The sequence below is a fragment of the Tachypleus tridentatus genome, chromosome 9 (assembly GCF_004210375.1).
Source record: "Tachypleus tridentatus isolate NWPU-2018 chromosome 9, ASM421037v1, whole genome shotgun sequence".
Taxonomy (NCBI): domain Eukaryota; kingdom Metazoa; phylum Arthropoda; class Merostomata; order Xiphosura; family Limulidae; genus Tachypleus; species Tachypleus tridentatus.
In genome coordinates, this window is record NC_134833.1 from 110,174,924 (window position 1) to 110,190,390 (window position 15,467).

The 15,467-nt window shown below is 37.3% G+C and overlaps 1 protein-coding gene across 1 annotated transcript in view; it reads right to left on the reverse strand.

The window, feature by feature from the left end:
• Nucleotides 1–15,467, reverse strand: part of LOC143226036 (periodic tryptophan protein 1 homolog) — a 48,976-nt gene that overhangs the window by 32,442 nt on the left and 1,067 nt on the right. The window contains exon 2 of the mRNA XM_076456432.1: nt 5,555–5,613. Coding sequence (XP_076312547.1) covers nt 5,555–5,613 — 59 coding nt within the window. The remainder of the gene's footprint in view (nt 1–5,554; nt 5,614–15,467) is intronic.

The following is a 15,467-nucleotide window of genomic DNA, read 5'->3' on the forward strand; positions in this document are numbered from 1 at the left end:
CTGCATGAAACCACTGAACCACAACAAACCATGGCAGAGCCCACACAGCCAGATGATTTTGAACCATCTGTATAAATAGAAATGGAAGGTTTGAAAGATGTTCGGCAAATAGCAAAAGTGTCTACTTTTCTCAGCTGACTTAAAAATAGGTCACAATTAAAGACTGTAAGAAGCCATGGTGGGATGGGCTGACCAGTGGATTCTGCAATGTCATCCAAGGATAGAACCAATTCATCCAAATGCACCTGGATAAGAAGGACAATAGGAGCAATGGCAAATCATCTGTTCTGAAAAAGTATGGCCCACCAAAGAAGAAAAACACAACCCCAGGTGGGATGCTTTGGTAAGGAACAAAGTTTTGAAGCATATTGTAAAGAGAGTTGCAAATGGCAGAGGTGCAAAGAATGTTCATAAGACTCTACGTATACACTCTAAACTTGGAAAGTGCAGAAAGCCCCAGTGCAAAGCTGAAGTCCTTGATAATGAAACAGGTCCAGCATCTTTAAGGTTGAGGTCCTGGCAGAGCCATATACCATATATCTTATGCCATATGATCCATAATTAAGTTTCAATCGAATAAGAGCATGATATATTTCGAGCATAGAACATCGATCTGCTCCCCAAGTGGTGGAAGAGAGGACAAGGAGGATGTTCAGTGCTCTTGTACATTTGATCCATAGCTGCTTGATGTGTAGTATAAAGGTCAGCTTATAGTCAAAGAAAAGCCCCAAGAACTTTGTCTAAGAGACCACAGGCAGCACAATTTCACCAATATGGAGTTCAGGATCATGGTGAATACCCCATTGGCAACAAAAGTGCATGCAAACGATTTTATAAAGAGAGAAGTTAGAGCTGTTTGCTGTGGTCCACTTCACTAAACAGTTGAGGGCACTCTGTATCTGCTGCTTAATATACCTCATGTGCGACGACTGATATGAGATGTAAAAGTTGCTGACATAGAGAACGTTTGTAACAGTAAGATAGAGTTGTTCAGTGATGGCATTAATTGTTATACTGAAAAGTTTGACACTCAAAACACAGCCCTGAGGGACTCTCAAGTTCCTGTAGAAAAGAATGGGAAAGTTCAATCAGATGGTCCATGGTGGAGTGCTGTTGTCGAAACTCACACTGGGTGGATGAGAGGAGGTTCTTTGATTCAAGGAACCAAACAAGATATGTATTAACCATCCTCTCTAAGGTCTTACACAGACAGCTCATTAAAGCGATTGGATGGTAGTTTGAAAGAATTTTGGGATCCTTCCCAGGCTAAGAGATAGGTAGGACAATAGCCTGGTGCCAGGCATCAGGAAAAACATTCTCCTTTCAGATCTGGTTAAAAACAATCAGAAGAATAGCAAAAGAAGCAGGAGATAGATGGCAAAGCATCTCACAGTGTACATTATCAGGTCCGACCGATGTACTACCAGACCAACAAAGATCCAGTTTGAGTTCCACCAGCGCAAAGAGACGATTATAGTCATAGAGACAATCAGCTCAAAAGGAAAGAGATGATCCCTCTGCCTGAGTTTTAATGGCTAAGAAGGTGGAGGATGATGCAGAAGTGCTAGATACTTGATAAAAGCTTTCACATAGAGTATTGAGAGGGGGACAGAATTATATTGCCCATTGACCTTTTGAACCTTGGCCCATATGCCTTTGGAACTGGTGGTAGAAGATATGCTGATTGTGAACTTAATCCAAGAGTCCTTCTAGCTTTGAAGTCTTACTCACCAAGCATGTGCATGGGCCTGCTGGAAAGTGATGCGGTGCAAAAGTGTGGGATACTGATGAAAAGTATCCCAGGCCTGTTTTTGAGCCTTACATGCCATGTAGCATGCACGATTCCACCACAGATGAAGTGGAAAACATGTTGAGGTTTTAGGAATACATTGAGCAGCTGCCTGTATAATACAGTCAGTTACTGCTGTCACACACTAATCTATTGATGGCTTACAGATGATGGCAGGATCACGTTCTGAGAGAGCAGTGAAAGAGGGCCTGCTTGATCCAGCTTCCATCAGGGCATATAGGTCGGGTGGCACCTACCACAGTCAGTCTCTCTCAAAATTATAGGAAAATGATCACTGCCTCGTGGATTATTGTCAACCCTTCATGAAATGTGGAAGAATAGTGAAGTGGAGCAAACTGAGAGATGAATAGTAGTAAAGGACTGACTAGGTGCATGGAAACAAGTATAAGAACCAGTATTGAAAAGAGAAAGGTTGTGATCAGAGACACATGCTTTACAGAGCGACCCCTCTTATCAATATCAGCACTTCCTCAGAAGGGATGATGTCCATTAAAGTCCCCCAGGATGAAAATGGGAGATGGCAACTGCTCAATGAAAACATCAAGGTCTGATTGACCATTTATCTCTCCATGTGACAGGTAGAGAGAACAAACAGTGATTGTATGACTCAAAGAAACACAAATAGCAATGGCTTCCAAGGGTGTGTCCAGTGGCAAATACATGGTGGGCATGTGCTGATCAACCAACAGTGCCACCCCTCCATGTACTCATCTATCACACAGCCTGCCATTTATGTATAAAGAAAACCACCAAAATGTGACTGTATCGGTAGGTTTCAGAAGTGTTTCCTGAAAGGAAAGACAAACAGGATGGTAAGAAGCAATCAGTGCTTTGAGATCATCCAGATTAGAACATAAACCTCAACAGTTCCATTGTATCATATGGCCATTTTTATTTATATGTAGGCAAAGTGGGTGGAGACCCCTTCTGTTTATGACCATGTCTTTTTTCTTTATTGTCTTTATTCGACAGAGGTCTATTGACCTCCATGAATCATGCCCTGGGTTGATTTGGCAGGTCTTTGCTGTTGAAAGAGGCTTCCAGCAACTGAGGTCATGAGCGAATGATTTTGTATCTTGGGGTGGGAGAAGATGTATCTGAAGAAATGCCTATACCCAGGACCAAGGGAAGTAGATCTTGGGATTTGTTGGAATGTATGTTAGGGACAGAAATGGGTGTTGAAGTTGATTCATCAAATTTTTTAACCATGGAGGTCAAAAGACTTTTCATTTGGTTTGAGAATGAATCCTCTCCTCCCCTTCATTGGTCACCACGCACGGAAAACATGTGAGTGGATGTTTAAATCCCAGAGGATGTAAATGGGATGAATGGGAACGGAAGAGTTATAGCAACCACAAACAATGCAAATGTGAAAAAGTACCAGCTCATTGACTGGTAAGACGACACTCAATTTGCTGGAATGGATAAAGACAACTTTGCTGTGTATTAAAGACAAAAAATGATCCAAAGCCTGATAAACAGCAAAAAGCTCATTCATACTAATTTGCATAACCAACTGTATATCTAGAAATTCTTCCCAACCCATCAGAGAAGCATCCATAAAAAATGCAATGCTGAATAGGGAGGCAGAAAACAGTAACATCCATCATGGTGTTGCTTCTGTTGATCTACCAGGCAAAAATGACATGCAGTAAATGAGGGAGAAAGATAACAGAGTCGATGGAGTCTTGAACAAGATTCTACTGATCATGCAATACCCATTGAAGGGTGCACATGACTTAAGGGAATGAATACTTTCATGAAGACCAAATCCAATGAAGAGAAAACACCTCATGTGTTTTAAGAAAAGGAGAGGATTAAGCAATGAGATCTAATACATCCATTACCCACAAACAAAATAGAGAAAACTGGACTCAACAGAGACAGGAGTTGAAAATGTTCTAAAGTCAGTAAGGTATTGGATCAGAAAAAGAAAATATTTCTCCAACTTGATAAGTCAACCTGCTTGAACCATGAGGTGTCTGATGGGATGAAGCTAATAGCAACCAGTCATCCAAGTAATGGTGGAATCATAGACCACGAGAATGCACTAGTTAACAAAGACCCTGACTACCAAATGGAATATGTAGGCATGTAGATGCTAAGCCAAATGACAAATTATGGAATTAATACACTAAACCCTTGTGGACAAAATGAATATAATGTATGGATGTTGGAGAAACAGGGATGTGAAAGTACACACTCACGAGGTCAACGTTTCTCATACAAAGACCCAGATAAATATCCATTGAAGAGTGAAGAAGATAAATAAAATGATTGATGGGATCTGGTGATAAGAGAAGTATGATTAAATAAATTGAAGGAAAAGGCCTTCTCACAACACCCAAAGCAAAGGATCAGAGTTGAAAGTGTTACAGACACACAAACATTTTGTCAAATTTACTCTGACCTTGCCAGAACCTAAGGGATCATTATCAGTTCCATTGGCAGTAAATAATCTGGCAGCTTGTCTCCAAAACCTACGAAAGAGGTATAGAAGATAAAAACCAAGATAAATGGGAGACTAAGGACATACAAGAGGAGTGTTGATGAGCAACCTCCACCCTGGATTCCAAAGAGTGGGACAAATATCTTAAAATTGATTTATGTAAAAATGGGGTTATACAGAGATCCTGTAGATAAGGCATGGGTAGGTGCACATTAGTTAACAGCACACCCCTACACAGGAAATCCCAAGAATAAAGGGAGAAGGAAAAGGGACAAATAAGCAAGTATGGAGTGCATAAGAGAGCAAGTATCCTTAATGATTAGCTTCATACAAGAGATGGATGGAGAAGTGTTTTGTAACTTGAAGTTCTTTGATTTCATTTTTGATTTGTTGTTATTAAAACATTCTTGTACAGTTGCTTTGGACTGATCTCCATACTGGAAGTTGCATTTTCAGTATTGGAATTAGTGGATAATGTTTTTTGTACAGCAAGTTATGTGTTCAGTGATTATGTACTGCTTTTAGTTGTCTTTGTTTGTAGAACACCATATTTTAATGTTACTTTATATTAGATTTGTACTGAAGACCAATGGATAGAATACAACACTTACAGTGCCAGATATAATCCTCACCACCCAATGTGAAGAAAAAGTGCAACAGTACCAGATGACAAAAATTTTAAAACAGGAAATGATAAATTAGTCTACAGTTATGATAGTTTTATTTTTTCTTACAGAGTACTTGGCTTTTAGAATAAGTAACCATGAGCAGTGTGGAAGCCAGCACCTTACACGAGTTTAAAAGTGGGGTAACTAATTTTCTACAAATAAATGTTAAGCTTAAATGTTTACCTTTACTGAGGGTGGGTGTCCGAAGATACTCTCAAAAGAGCAAATGGTCCTTTGTTGCTCCAGATTTTTTTTATATTTGATTTGTACTAGTAGTTTCAGTCTTGGAAGAAGAAAGATTGCACATAATGTAAGACAAAGGTATAGTGTGGTGGGAATGTACGAACACAATGTACCTGTACTGTTTTTTAGCCGGAATACTGTACTACTATTATTTCAAAGAAAACTCCCACAATTAAATGTGTTCTGACACTTCTTTATTTAGCAGTATACCACTGAAGTAAATTATTAATATGTAATATATTACATATGTAATGTATGAAAAAATTACAATTAGTTTCTAATGTAATAAATCATTATTTATCACCATATCCTGAATTTGAAAATAATAAATAACACTAAATTGTCTTCACACATTCTACACATACATAATATAACATAACTTACAAAATCCCTTCCTTGGCTTCAATAATTAGTTTCTTTAGCTCTTCTTTTGTTAGCTGAACCTGAGAAAATAATTCCTAGAAATTAACAGATGACACTCAAAACATATATGAATTAAACTTTAATAGAAGCTATAAGCAAGAATTGTTTGTCTATATGAGACTGTATGGAATCAAAAAGAAATTTCAAAGATGAATATTTTTCACCTCACTTTTACACACAAGCAACAAGACAGTGGTTCCAAACATTGTGTCACAGACTAGAAAACACCTCATAAAAATGAACAAAAACATTATTGACACACTTTAAGATTATCTTTGATTAAGAAAACAAATGAGAAAATGTTTACATTTTGTACTTTAAAACTTTAACTCGTATTTCTAGGTTAGAAAATGCAACTGTAAACTAACATACAAGGACAAATAGAAATCAACCACAACTATGTAAAATGTCATTAACTAACCTCTTCTGAACAGCCTACAGAAATCTACACTATCTCCAGAAGTTAACTGAACAAATCAAACAGAATCATTATTTAATGTGCTGATATCACACACACATTAGTGATGAATTTTTATGAATGGACATAACCTAATTATTCTAGTTAAAGTATAAAATAATTCCATAAGAATTATTTACCTTCTATTTCATAATGTCTGGTATGGATATTAACACTTTTACTAATAAAGCAGAGAACAATGTTTCAACCTTCTTAGGTCATCTCCAGATTAACAAAGAGAGATTTTGCAAGTAGGTTTCTCCTTATCACAAATTATTTACCTTCTTTAGTTCCACTTAATTGAAACACTTACATCTTTCTCACAACCTCCATTCTAGCATATTTTATTAAGGTGATTAAACACCGATTTTTATGAGCATTTTGATAATTTACTTATTATTCAATTAAATAACAAATTATTCCTAAACACAGAATAGTTCTATCAAAAATTAACATTAAGACTACACCCTTATAAGAATCCATGGTTATATCTTTTAAAGATTTAATGTTTCACACATACATATAAACTGAAACACAAACTTATGGTTAATATACACAACATAAGTAGTTACCTTTCAGTTTTGATTCTGGACAACAAAACTTAAAATAGCACTTTTGTTATTTTTCCAGATTCAAGTTTGTTAAACCATTTTTTTGGTTGAGTTGTTTCTAGGGGTGGAGTGATAGAGAGGTTCATTGGATCAAAACATGTTTGAAAAGAAAAAAAGCAGATGGTTGTTATAAATAGAGTTCAGTTTTGGGGACTTTGTTCTTTTTTATTACAATAATGAAACAGATAAAGGAATAGTCAATAAAACAGGCTCCCATAAGTTCAGTGCATCCACCACATCTGAAGACAATCTATTATAGGCACTAACCAATTTGATAAAAAAAACTGTCTTAGCTGAAGATGACTCTTACCTTTGACCTACCATCAAATATGAAAAAAAAAGGATGATGCAATAACACTATCAGGTTTTTGCATGGAGGCCAGATTCTTTACAGTAGGCAGTTGAGAGTTAATGACAGTACATTTCAACAAACATAAAGCACACAATACACTTGTTTCAAAATAATACATATTCAAAACAAGTCAAATGTATGTACAAAAAATTTGTCACACAAATATTTGCCACAGCTGAATCTAGAGCTTTAAATAATTCTTTTTCATCAAATGTCCACATAGTCTAGTTCAATTATTTTAGAACCCGACTGATAAGACAAATTATTCATCTCTGTTGTTATAATGCAAGCTGTGAAACTCACTTCAAAATCACCACTATAACTATGGATAACAACAGAGCTTTAAAAAACTGTATCCTTTTAACCAAAGTCCACTAAAGCAGGTTAAATTACATTAGACCACTCTTTGACAATAAAATTAATTATTCTTTATCTCTCTTTTTTATTAAAAGCTGTGAAACTCACTTCAGAAATTACCCATTATGGTCAAACTCACATAAAGTTTAGTTCCACTTTCACTAATATAACTTAGTTTCACTAACCTCTTCTTCTCTGTATCTGCACATAGTTATAGTGCAGAATTGAAAAAACTAGAAATGTCTAGCTGTCTAAGAATAATAATATTTAATATAACAAGAAAGACTTGTAGGCTTCGAGTAAGATGACTGATTGATTGATTTAGTGTTTTATGGCACAAAGCAGCTAGGCTATCTGTGCCAAATGTCCAGTAAAAATAATGTAAATGTAGTAAAATACATAAAAGGAAATGAAGATAAAACAAAACATCATTGAAAAACAGAAAAAGTATAAAACCAATGTTGACACCTAGTCTACAATGTCAAGAGAGAAAGCAGAGTGAAAAAAAGTTGTAAAGTACGTACTCAAGCAAAATGGTAATGATCATAACCCGCCAGGAAGACTAACAGGTAAGTTCAAGAACCACCGTCAGTCACCTGAAGTTGGCCTTTCCAGTCCTGGTTCCTGGTTATGTGTCATAGCAGCCATTATCAAAATGTAAAATAATAGAAGTTTTAAAAGACATATAGCAAAATCGTAATAATGAGTAGCCAAATGTCCAGTAAAAAGGTACTGGTAAAGTAAATAGAGTAAAATTTGTAAAAGTAAATGAAGGTAAAAACAAAACAGCAATTAAAACAGAAAATGGCGTAAAACCAATGTTGACATCCAGTCTACAAAGTTGTAAAGGACTTCCTGTAGCAGAATTATAATGATCATAACCCGCCAGGAAGACTAACAGGTAAGTATAAGAATCACCGTCAGTCACCTGAAGTTGGTCTTTCCAGTTCTGGTTCTGGATTATGTGTCAATATGGCCAGAACTAAAAGGTAAAGTAGTAAAAGTGTTAAATGACATGCAGCAAAAGTGTAATAACAACTCACCAGGACGACTAACGAGTAGTTCAAACAGCAGCGTTAGTCACCTGAAGTTGGCCTTTCCAGTCCTGGTGTCGAGTTATTTAATGTTCTGGCCATTTTTCAATGTTAAATTGAGCTATAGAGAATGAAACTGTGAAAAAGGAACCATAATTAGAAAGGTGTAATGAATAAATATGCAACACTTAAATGAGATTAAAAAGATTAATGGCCATTAAAAAACTAAAAACTTTATCAAGGTGGACAGTGTCACCATCACCAATAACACTGTCCAATGTTATTGATAAACCCTGGGAAAAAACATGTTTAAAATATTGCCTTAGTTGAGAATTGTAATGATGGCAAGAAAGTAAAATGTGGCTGACAGTGATTTGAGTGTTACACAAACTACACATTGGTGCATCAGTTCCAGATAAAAGAAAATGATGAGTTAAAAAACTGTGACCAATGCGTAGTCTAGTTAGAACAACTTCTTCCTTCCGAACTTTACGGAAGCTATATGACCAAAGCCCAATATAGGGTTTTATTTGAAAAAGCTTGTTGTTGTGTTGCTCACTCCAAGTGGACTGCCAGCTGGCACAGAGCCAAGTCTTGAGTACAAGTCCATGTACGGAATAGGCACAGTGGTGATAGTGCCAGAGCAGATAGATTTAGCTGCTGTGTCAGCAAGCTCATTCCCGCGAATACCAACATGGCCTGGTATCCAGAAAAACTGCATAGAAGTAGCAGTTAATGAGAAATGGGCCAGTCGGTTTTGAATATCAGTGAGAACAGGGTGTGAGCCAATGTGTAGCAATTCCAGGGCCTGTATAGAACTAAGCGAGTCAGTATAAATAGTGCAGTTGGAGTACTGCTCAGCTGCAATATGATCCAGGGCAAGAGATATGGCATAAAGTTCAGCAGTGAACACAGAAGCTGTAGAGGGGATTCTACGCGCAACTACCGAACCGCAGCAAAGCCCACTGAATTACCCGATTTGAAATTACCTGATCTGTATAAATTGGAATGGAATGATTGTTTGAAAGATGTTCATTAAATAAAAGATGGTACTTCCAATCTGGAGTATCTACCTTTTTCAGATGACTGAAAGAAAGGTCACATTTGGGGGCTGTAATAAGCCACAGTGGGATGAGCTGACCTGTGGAATCTGCAATGTTATCCAAGGACAGACCCAATTCATCCAATTGCGCCCAGATGCAAAGGCCAAACGGAGCAATGGCAGATCGTCTGTTCTGAAAAAGTATGGCCCACCAAGGAAGGAAAATACATCCCCAGGTGGGATGCTTTGTTAAGGAACGAAGTTTCAAAGAATATTATAAAGATAGTTGCAAACGGCAAAGGTGCAGAGAAGGTTCATGAGATTCAACGTATAAGCTTTGAACTGGAGAGGTACGGAAAGCCCCAGTGCAGAGTCGAAGTCCTTGGTGATGAATGGGGTCCAGCATCCTTAAGGCTGAGGGTCTGGCAGAGCCATAGACCATTGATCCATAGTCGAGTTTTGATCGAATAAGAGCACGATATACCTTTAACATTGAACATCGATCTGCTCCTCAACTGGTAGAAGAGAGAACACGGAGGATGTTCAGTGCTCTTGTGCATTTGACCCGAAGCTGCTTTAAGTGTGGTATAAAGGTCAGCTTAGGGTCAAAGATAAGCCCCAAGAACTTGGTCTCAGGGACCACTGGCAGCGAAACTTCACCGATATGAAGTTCAGGATCAGGGTGAATACCCCGTTGGTGGCAAAAGTGCATGCATACGGTTTTAGAGAGAGAGAAATTAAAGCCGTTTGCCATAGTTCACTTCAGTACACGATTGAGGGCAGTTTGTAGTTGCCGCTCAATATATCTCATGTTTGACGACTGACATGAGATATGAAAGTCGTTGACATACAGCCCATTTGCAATAGTGAGAGGGAGTTGTTCAGTGATGGCATTTATCTTTATACTGAAGAGTGTGACACTCAAAACACAGCCTTGAGGGACTCCAAGTTCCTGTACAAAAGAACGGGAAAGTGTCAAACCCACACAAACTTGGAATCTCCTGTTCATTAAAAATTTTTTAATAAACATGGGTAAATAGCCACGTAACCCATATGTATGGAGGTGTCGCAAAACGCCATACCTCCATGTTGAGTCATAAACCTTCTCAATGTCAAAGAATATTGATACAAGATGTTGGCGTTTGAGAAAGGCTTCTCTGATTGATGTTTCAAGACGAATTAGGTGGTCTGTGGTGGAGTGCTGTCATCGGAACCCACACTGGGTGGGCGAGAGGAGGTTGTTTGATTCGAGGAACCAAACAAGACGAGCATTAACCATCCTTTCTAAAGTCTTACAGAGACAGCTCATCAAAGCAATTGGACGGTAGTTTGAAGGAATCTTGGGATCTTTCCCTGGCTTAGAGAAAGGTAAAATAATAGCCTGGCACCAGGCATCAGGAAAAACATTCTCCTGCCAGATCCGGTTAAAGACAATCAGAAGGACATCAAGAGAAGCAGGAGATAGATGGTGCAGCATGTCATAATGAACATCATCAGGTCCAACAGACGAACTGGCAGACCGATGAAGGGTCATTTTCAGTTCCACCAGTGTAAAGGGACAGTGTCTTTGGGCAGGTCTTTGTTATTTGAAAGGGATTCCAGTGACTGAGGATGTGAACGCATGATTGTTTTGCCTCTTGGGGTGGGAGAAAAAGATGTATCAAAAGAAATGCCTGTATTTGAAACTGAAGGATGTGGAAGTCAATTCATCAACCTTTTTAACCATGGAGGTCAAAAGGCTTTTCATTTGTTTTGAAAACAATTCTCTTGGAGGCACAGAGAGATCTGTCTGCACTACCACTGTAGTTGTGGAATGAAGTGCAGCAGCATATGTCCAAGATGGAGTGGTTGGCAGCAATTTCCGAGCCTCAGGATAACTAATGTTATGTATCGTTTTCAAACGTTGCACCTCTTTTCCCTCCAACCAGTTTGGGCAAAAACAAAAGTAGGAGGGGTGAGAGCCATTGCAAGTGACGCAATGAGGATCTGTTTCACACTCACAGGCATCGTGGTCCTTGCCACCACAATGAGCACAAGTCAAGGAACCATGACATCTTCGGGTGACTGAACTGCTGACACTGGAAACATCTGAGAAGGTTTGGAATATATGGCTGTACCCTGCAATTAAATAACCTAACTTGATGGTGGCAGGTACACGTGATGATGTAAATGTCAGAATGAGGGTATTTGTTGGCAGTGTAACTCCATCTTTGCAAGTGGAGATGCGCCTCACTGCAGAAACTCCTTGAGTGGAGAGACCAGCGAGAATCTCTGACTCAGGGATGTTCTTCAAATCCCTCTCAACAATAACTCCTCATGAAGAATTCAAAGTAGCACGAGGTGTAACCTCAATAGGTATATCCCCGATTACCTTTGAATTCAAGAGGAGTTCACTGTGTTGGGATGTGGATGTTTCAACCAATATATCTCCAGATTGAAGCTTCTTTACTGACTTTGGAGAGCCAGCAAGTCCCTCTAGTCCCTTCTGAATAAAAAAGGGAGACAACTGCCCTAAAGGTTTTTCTGAAAGAGAATGTAATATAAGAAAATGAGGTACGTGTGTTACAGATGTAGAAGATTGCTGTTAAGAGTCTTCAAGACGTGATCGCTTACCCATTGACTGTTTTTCACTATTTTATTTAAATTTTTGGAAGGAGAATCCATAGCAAAAAAGAAAAATTTCGATACCCACTGACCTCACCCACCATGGAGCCCTACGAGGAGACGCACTACAAAGCCATGCAAGGACAATGCAGCAACGCCAAGGTTTCGTGAGCACTATACCCAAACACCAGCATCAGGCACAATGTCCACAACACCCATTGAGAACCTACAACACTGGTACTTGGTTGACTCAAGCCCAAGTGGACCAGCCGATTGACCCAAGGGGGGCCACCCAAAGGCCGCCCGTCTACAGAAATTCAAGGCCAAAGTGGTGTGTTAGGGTTGGACCCCTCAACCACCAGGATCCTCTCCTCCCCTTCACGGGTTGCCACGCACGGCAAACACGTGGGTGGATGTTTAGATCCCAGAGAAGGTAACCAGACAGAACAGAACCTTCCCTGGGAGGTCCCCTCACCACATACAGGAATCCACACCGAGAGGAGAGTAAGATGACAATAACATTTTTACAAAAGCCTACTACAATTAAACTACACACAACATAAAACTCATATAGAATTACATAAGAAAACTTCTAATAACTATTGCTTTTAAAATAATTAATTTTTAACAGTCTTGTTACAAAAACTAAATACTCATTGCACATCAAATCACTAAATAAATTAAGTAATTACTCTTAAACTGAACAGTTGTGTATATTCTGGTTAATTGGGACACATTTAGACCAGAATACTTTGGCTCAATTTTGTGAAGCTGCACATAAAAGATTTAAAAGATACATATATGTATAGTACATGAGACAAAAAAGTTTTTACATTTATTCAGTTACAAAAACATATATTGTACTGCATAAAACTGCTGCTCATCATGTAAGAACTGAAAGAAATTGTGCAAACAGACAAAAATATTTATCCTAACAACATATTTAATTACTGCATGTACACGCATTTGCATTATTCTAGTTCTTGATGCTTACCGACGTTGGAGAAATTTATCGAGTGTACCCTGCCGTGATCTCTTAACTGACAGCATCTGAAAAAAATCAGTGCAGGTATGAACTGCAGATATTGGATTGCCTTCTTGTATCATATAACATCATAATCCATCAACAAATTTCTTGTTGAGTCAAACTCCTCAACAACTGGATCCTGGCCTTCTCGCTTTCGTTTTTAAGAATTTCCTACTCTCCTCCTCCTTTATGTAAGATCCATTCATTTCACAGTTTATCTTGCTACTGTATTACCTACGCTATTGTAGATTTCGGTACTCCAATTATCTCAGCCAACTGGCGTTGACTTGTGATAGACAGTGGTCTTTTAATTTGGTCCAGAATAGCAGTTTTCTCAGCAAGTGTCAAATTTTTCTGTGGCATCTTTGTAGGGGTTTAAAATTTTACACAAATGACAGAAATGATTATATGCTACATAAATGATCACATCTGATCCATTCAGCAGTCACTGCCAGACTAGAAGCAAAATATGGTAGAGGTAGTGATGAACACACCAATGAGTCAGTCAATGATGACTCTGTAATGACCCACAGGTCACTTTACAGTACAGTGTGCATTTTATTGGCCCAATTAAATGGCTTGGTGTCCTAAGTAAGCAAAGCAAATTTAGGTTATATTTTTGATTGGTTTTGGTTTTTCAAAATTTGTCCCAATAAATGGCTGCCAGATTAACCGATGTCCCAGTTAACCGGAATCTACTGTATATATAAATGTCCATTGCACAGTTGATCACTTTAGTTCTATCCACAGAAGGGTTCTAACTAGGGTCTCAAACTCTCAACCTTTTTTTCCTTCAAGAGTCCCAGCAAGAGTTTCAAGAGTCCATTGAAAGAAAAAGCACTTCAGTGTCTATGAAAAAGTCTATTCACAATTAACACTGCATGCTCTTTCCCTTTATGAATGAAAATAATTTTCATGATAGGATTAAAAGTACTTTAGTTTATCTGAATTTTTTTTAAATATGGTGTGCATAACCCCTAAAACCTCCTAAGTAAATATTTTTTCTTCAGAAAATCTTTATATTTTGTGTTATTTTCTTTATCCTAACTATATGAAGTTAGTTGATTTTATTGCACTATAAACAACTAAAACTGAAGGTTATATAAATTATACTTCACTTGAAGATGAAAACATTATAATGAGTAATTTACATTACACTTGGTACTTCTCAGATGAGTGGTAAAAACATTAGAGAAGAAGGGGTACCTAGATAACCAACATCACAGTTTTCATACTAGGATAGACTGAGAATTTTTAAAATATTTCCTTATAAAATTATCAATTTAAAAAAATAATACTAATCTGTTATTTATTATCTACAATCTCATGCAATTATTATTCACATATATATATATTATCAACAATAGTTTTTATTGTGAATGTAACTCTATAAAAGGTTATGACATCTGCACTTTGGCTTACCAAAGATGAAGTGGTACTCATGTGGTACTTTCACATGGCTTTATTTTCATGCAAATATTGTTACTGATGGAACCTGTTAGAAGTTTATTATGGACAGCAGTGTGCAAATTGTATGCCATTTAGTTTGTTATGATACAAAGTTCTACTGATGCTTGCCTCTCATACAGGGAGTTTTGCAGAGTGTATTCAACACCTGACAGGTGTCAAGTTGCATGTTCTCAAAAACAGTTATGTATATGAGACCCAGGAGCTTGGGCTAACTAGAAACATGTGGAGGTTTAAATAATTATCTCCATTTCATCAAAGTTCACACAGTTAGTGGGCTTAATTACTTTAGAATATCCTTTAACAAGATAAATTATTCTTCTTTATCTCTGTTGTTACAAGACCTGAAACTCACTTTAAAAATCATCCATTATGGCTGATCTCACATGAAGATTAACCCCACTTTCACAAACATACTCTTACTAATTACTTACCTCTTCTTCCTTGTAAATGTGTGTACTTATAACACTCAAAAGAAAAATCTAGAAATGTCTAGACCTTTACTACGAACATTAAACATAAGAAGAAAAAACTTAAAAGCTTCATGTACGATGATGTCAAAAATATTAAAATAGCCTACTATAACAATTAAACTAAATGCACAATGTAAGATTCATATAGAGTAATGTGAGGAAACTTATTATAACTATTGGTTTTAAAATAATTAACTTTTAACACTGTTGTTATGAGAACTAAATAACCATTATATATTAAATCACAAAATAAAAAATAACTCTTAAATTGAACAGTTCTGCATATCAAATACACACTAGAAATTTCATTAAAAAGTCTTAAACATTTCATGAGATTCCCTCTAATGCTTCTGTTTGTCAATGCAAAATAATTTCAGAGACCTTAACCAATATGACTACTTTTCCATCTCAAGTTTCATCTTATTAGCTCTTTTCTAAACCCTTAAAAAT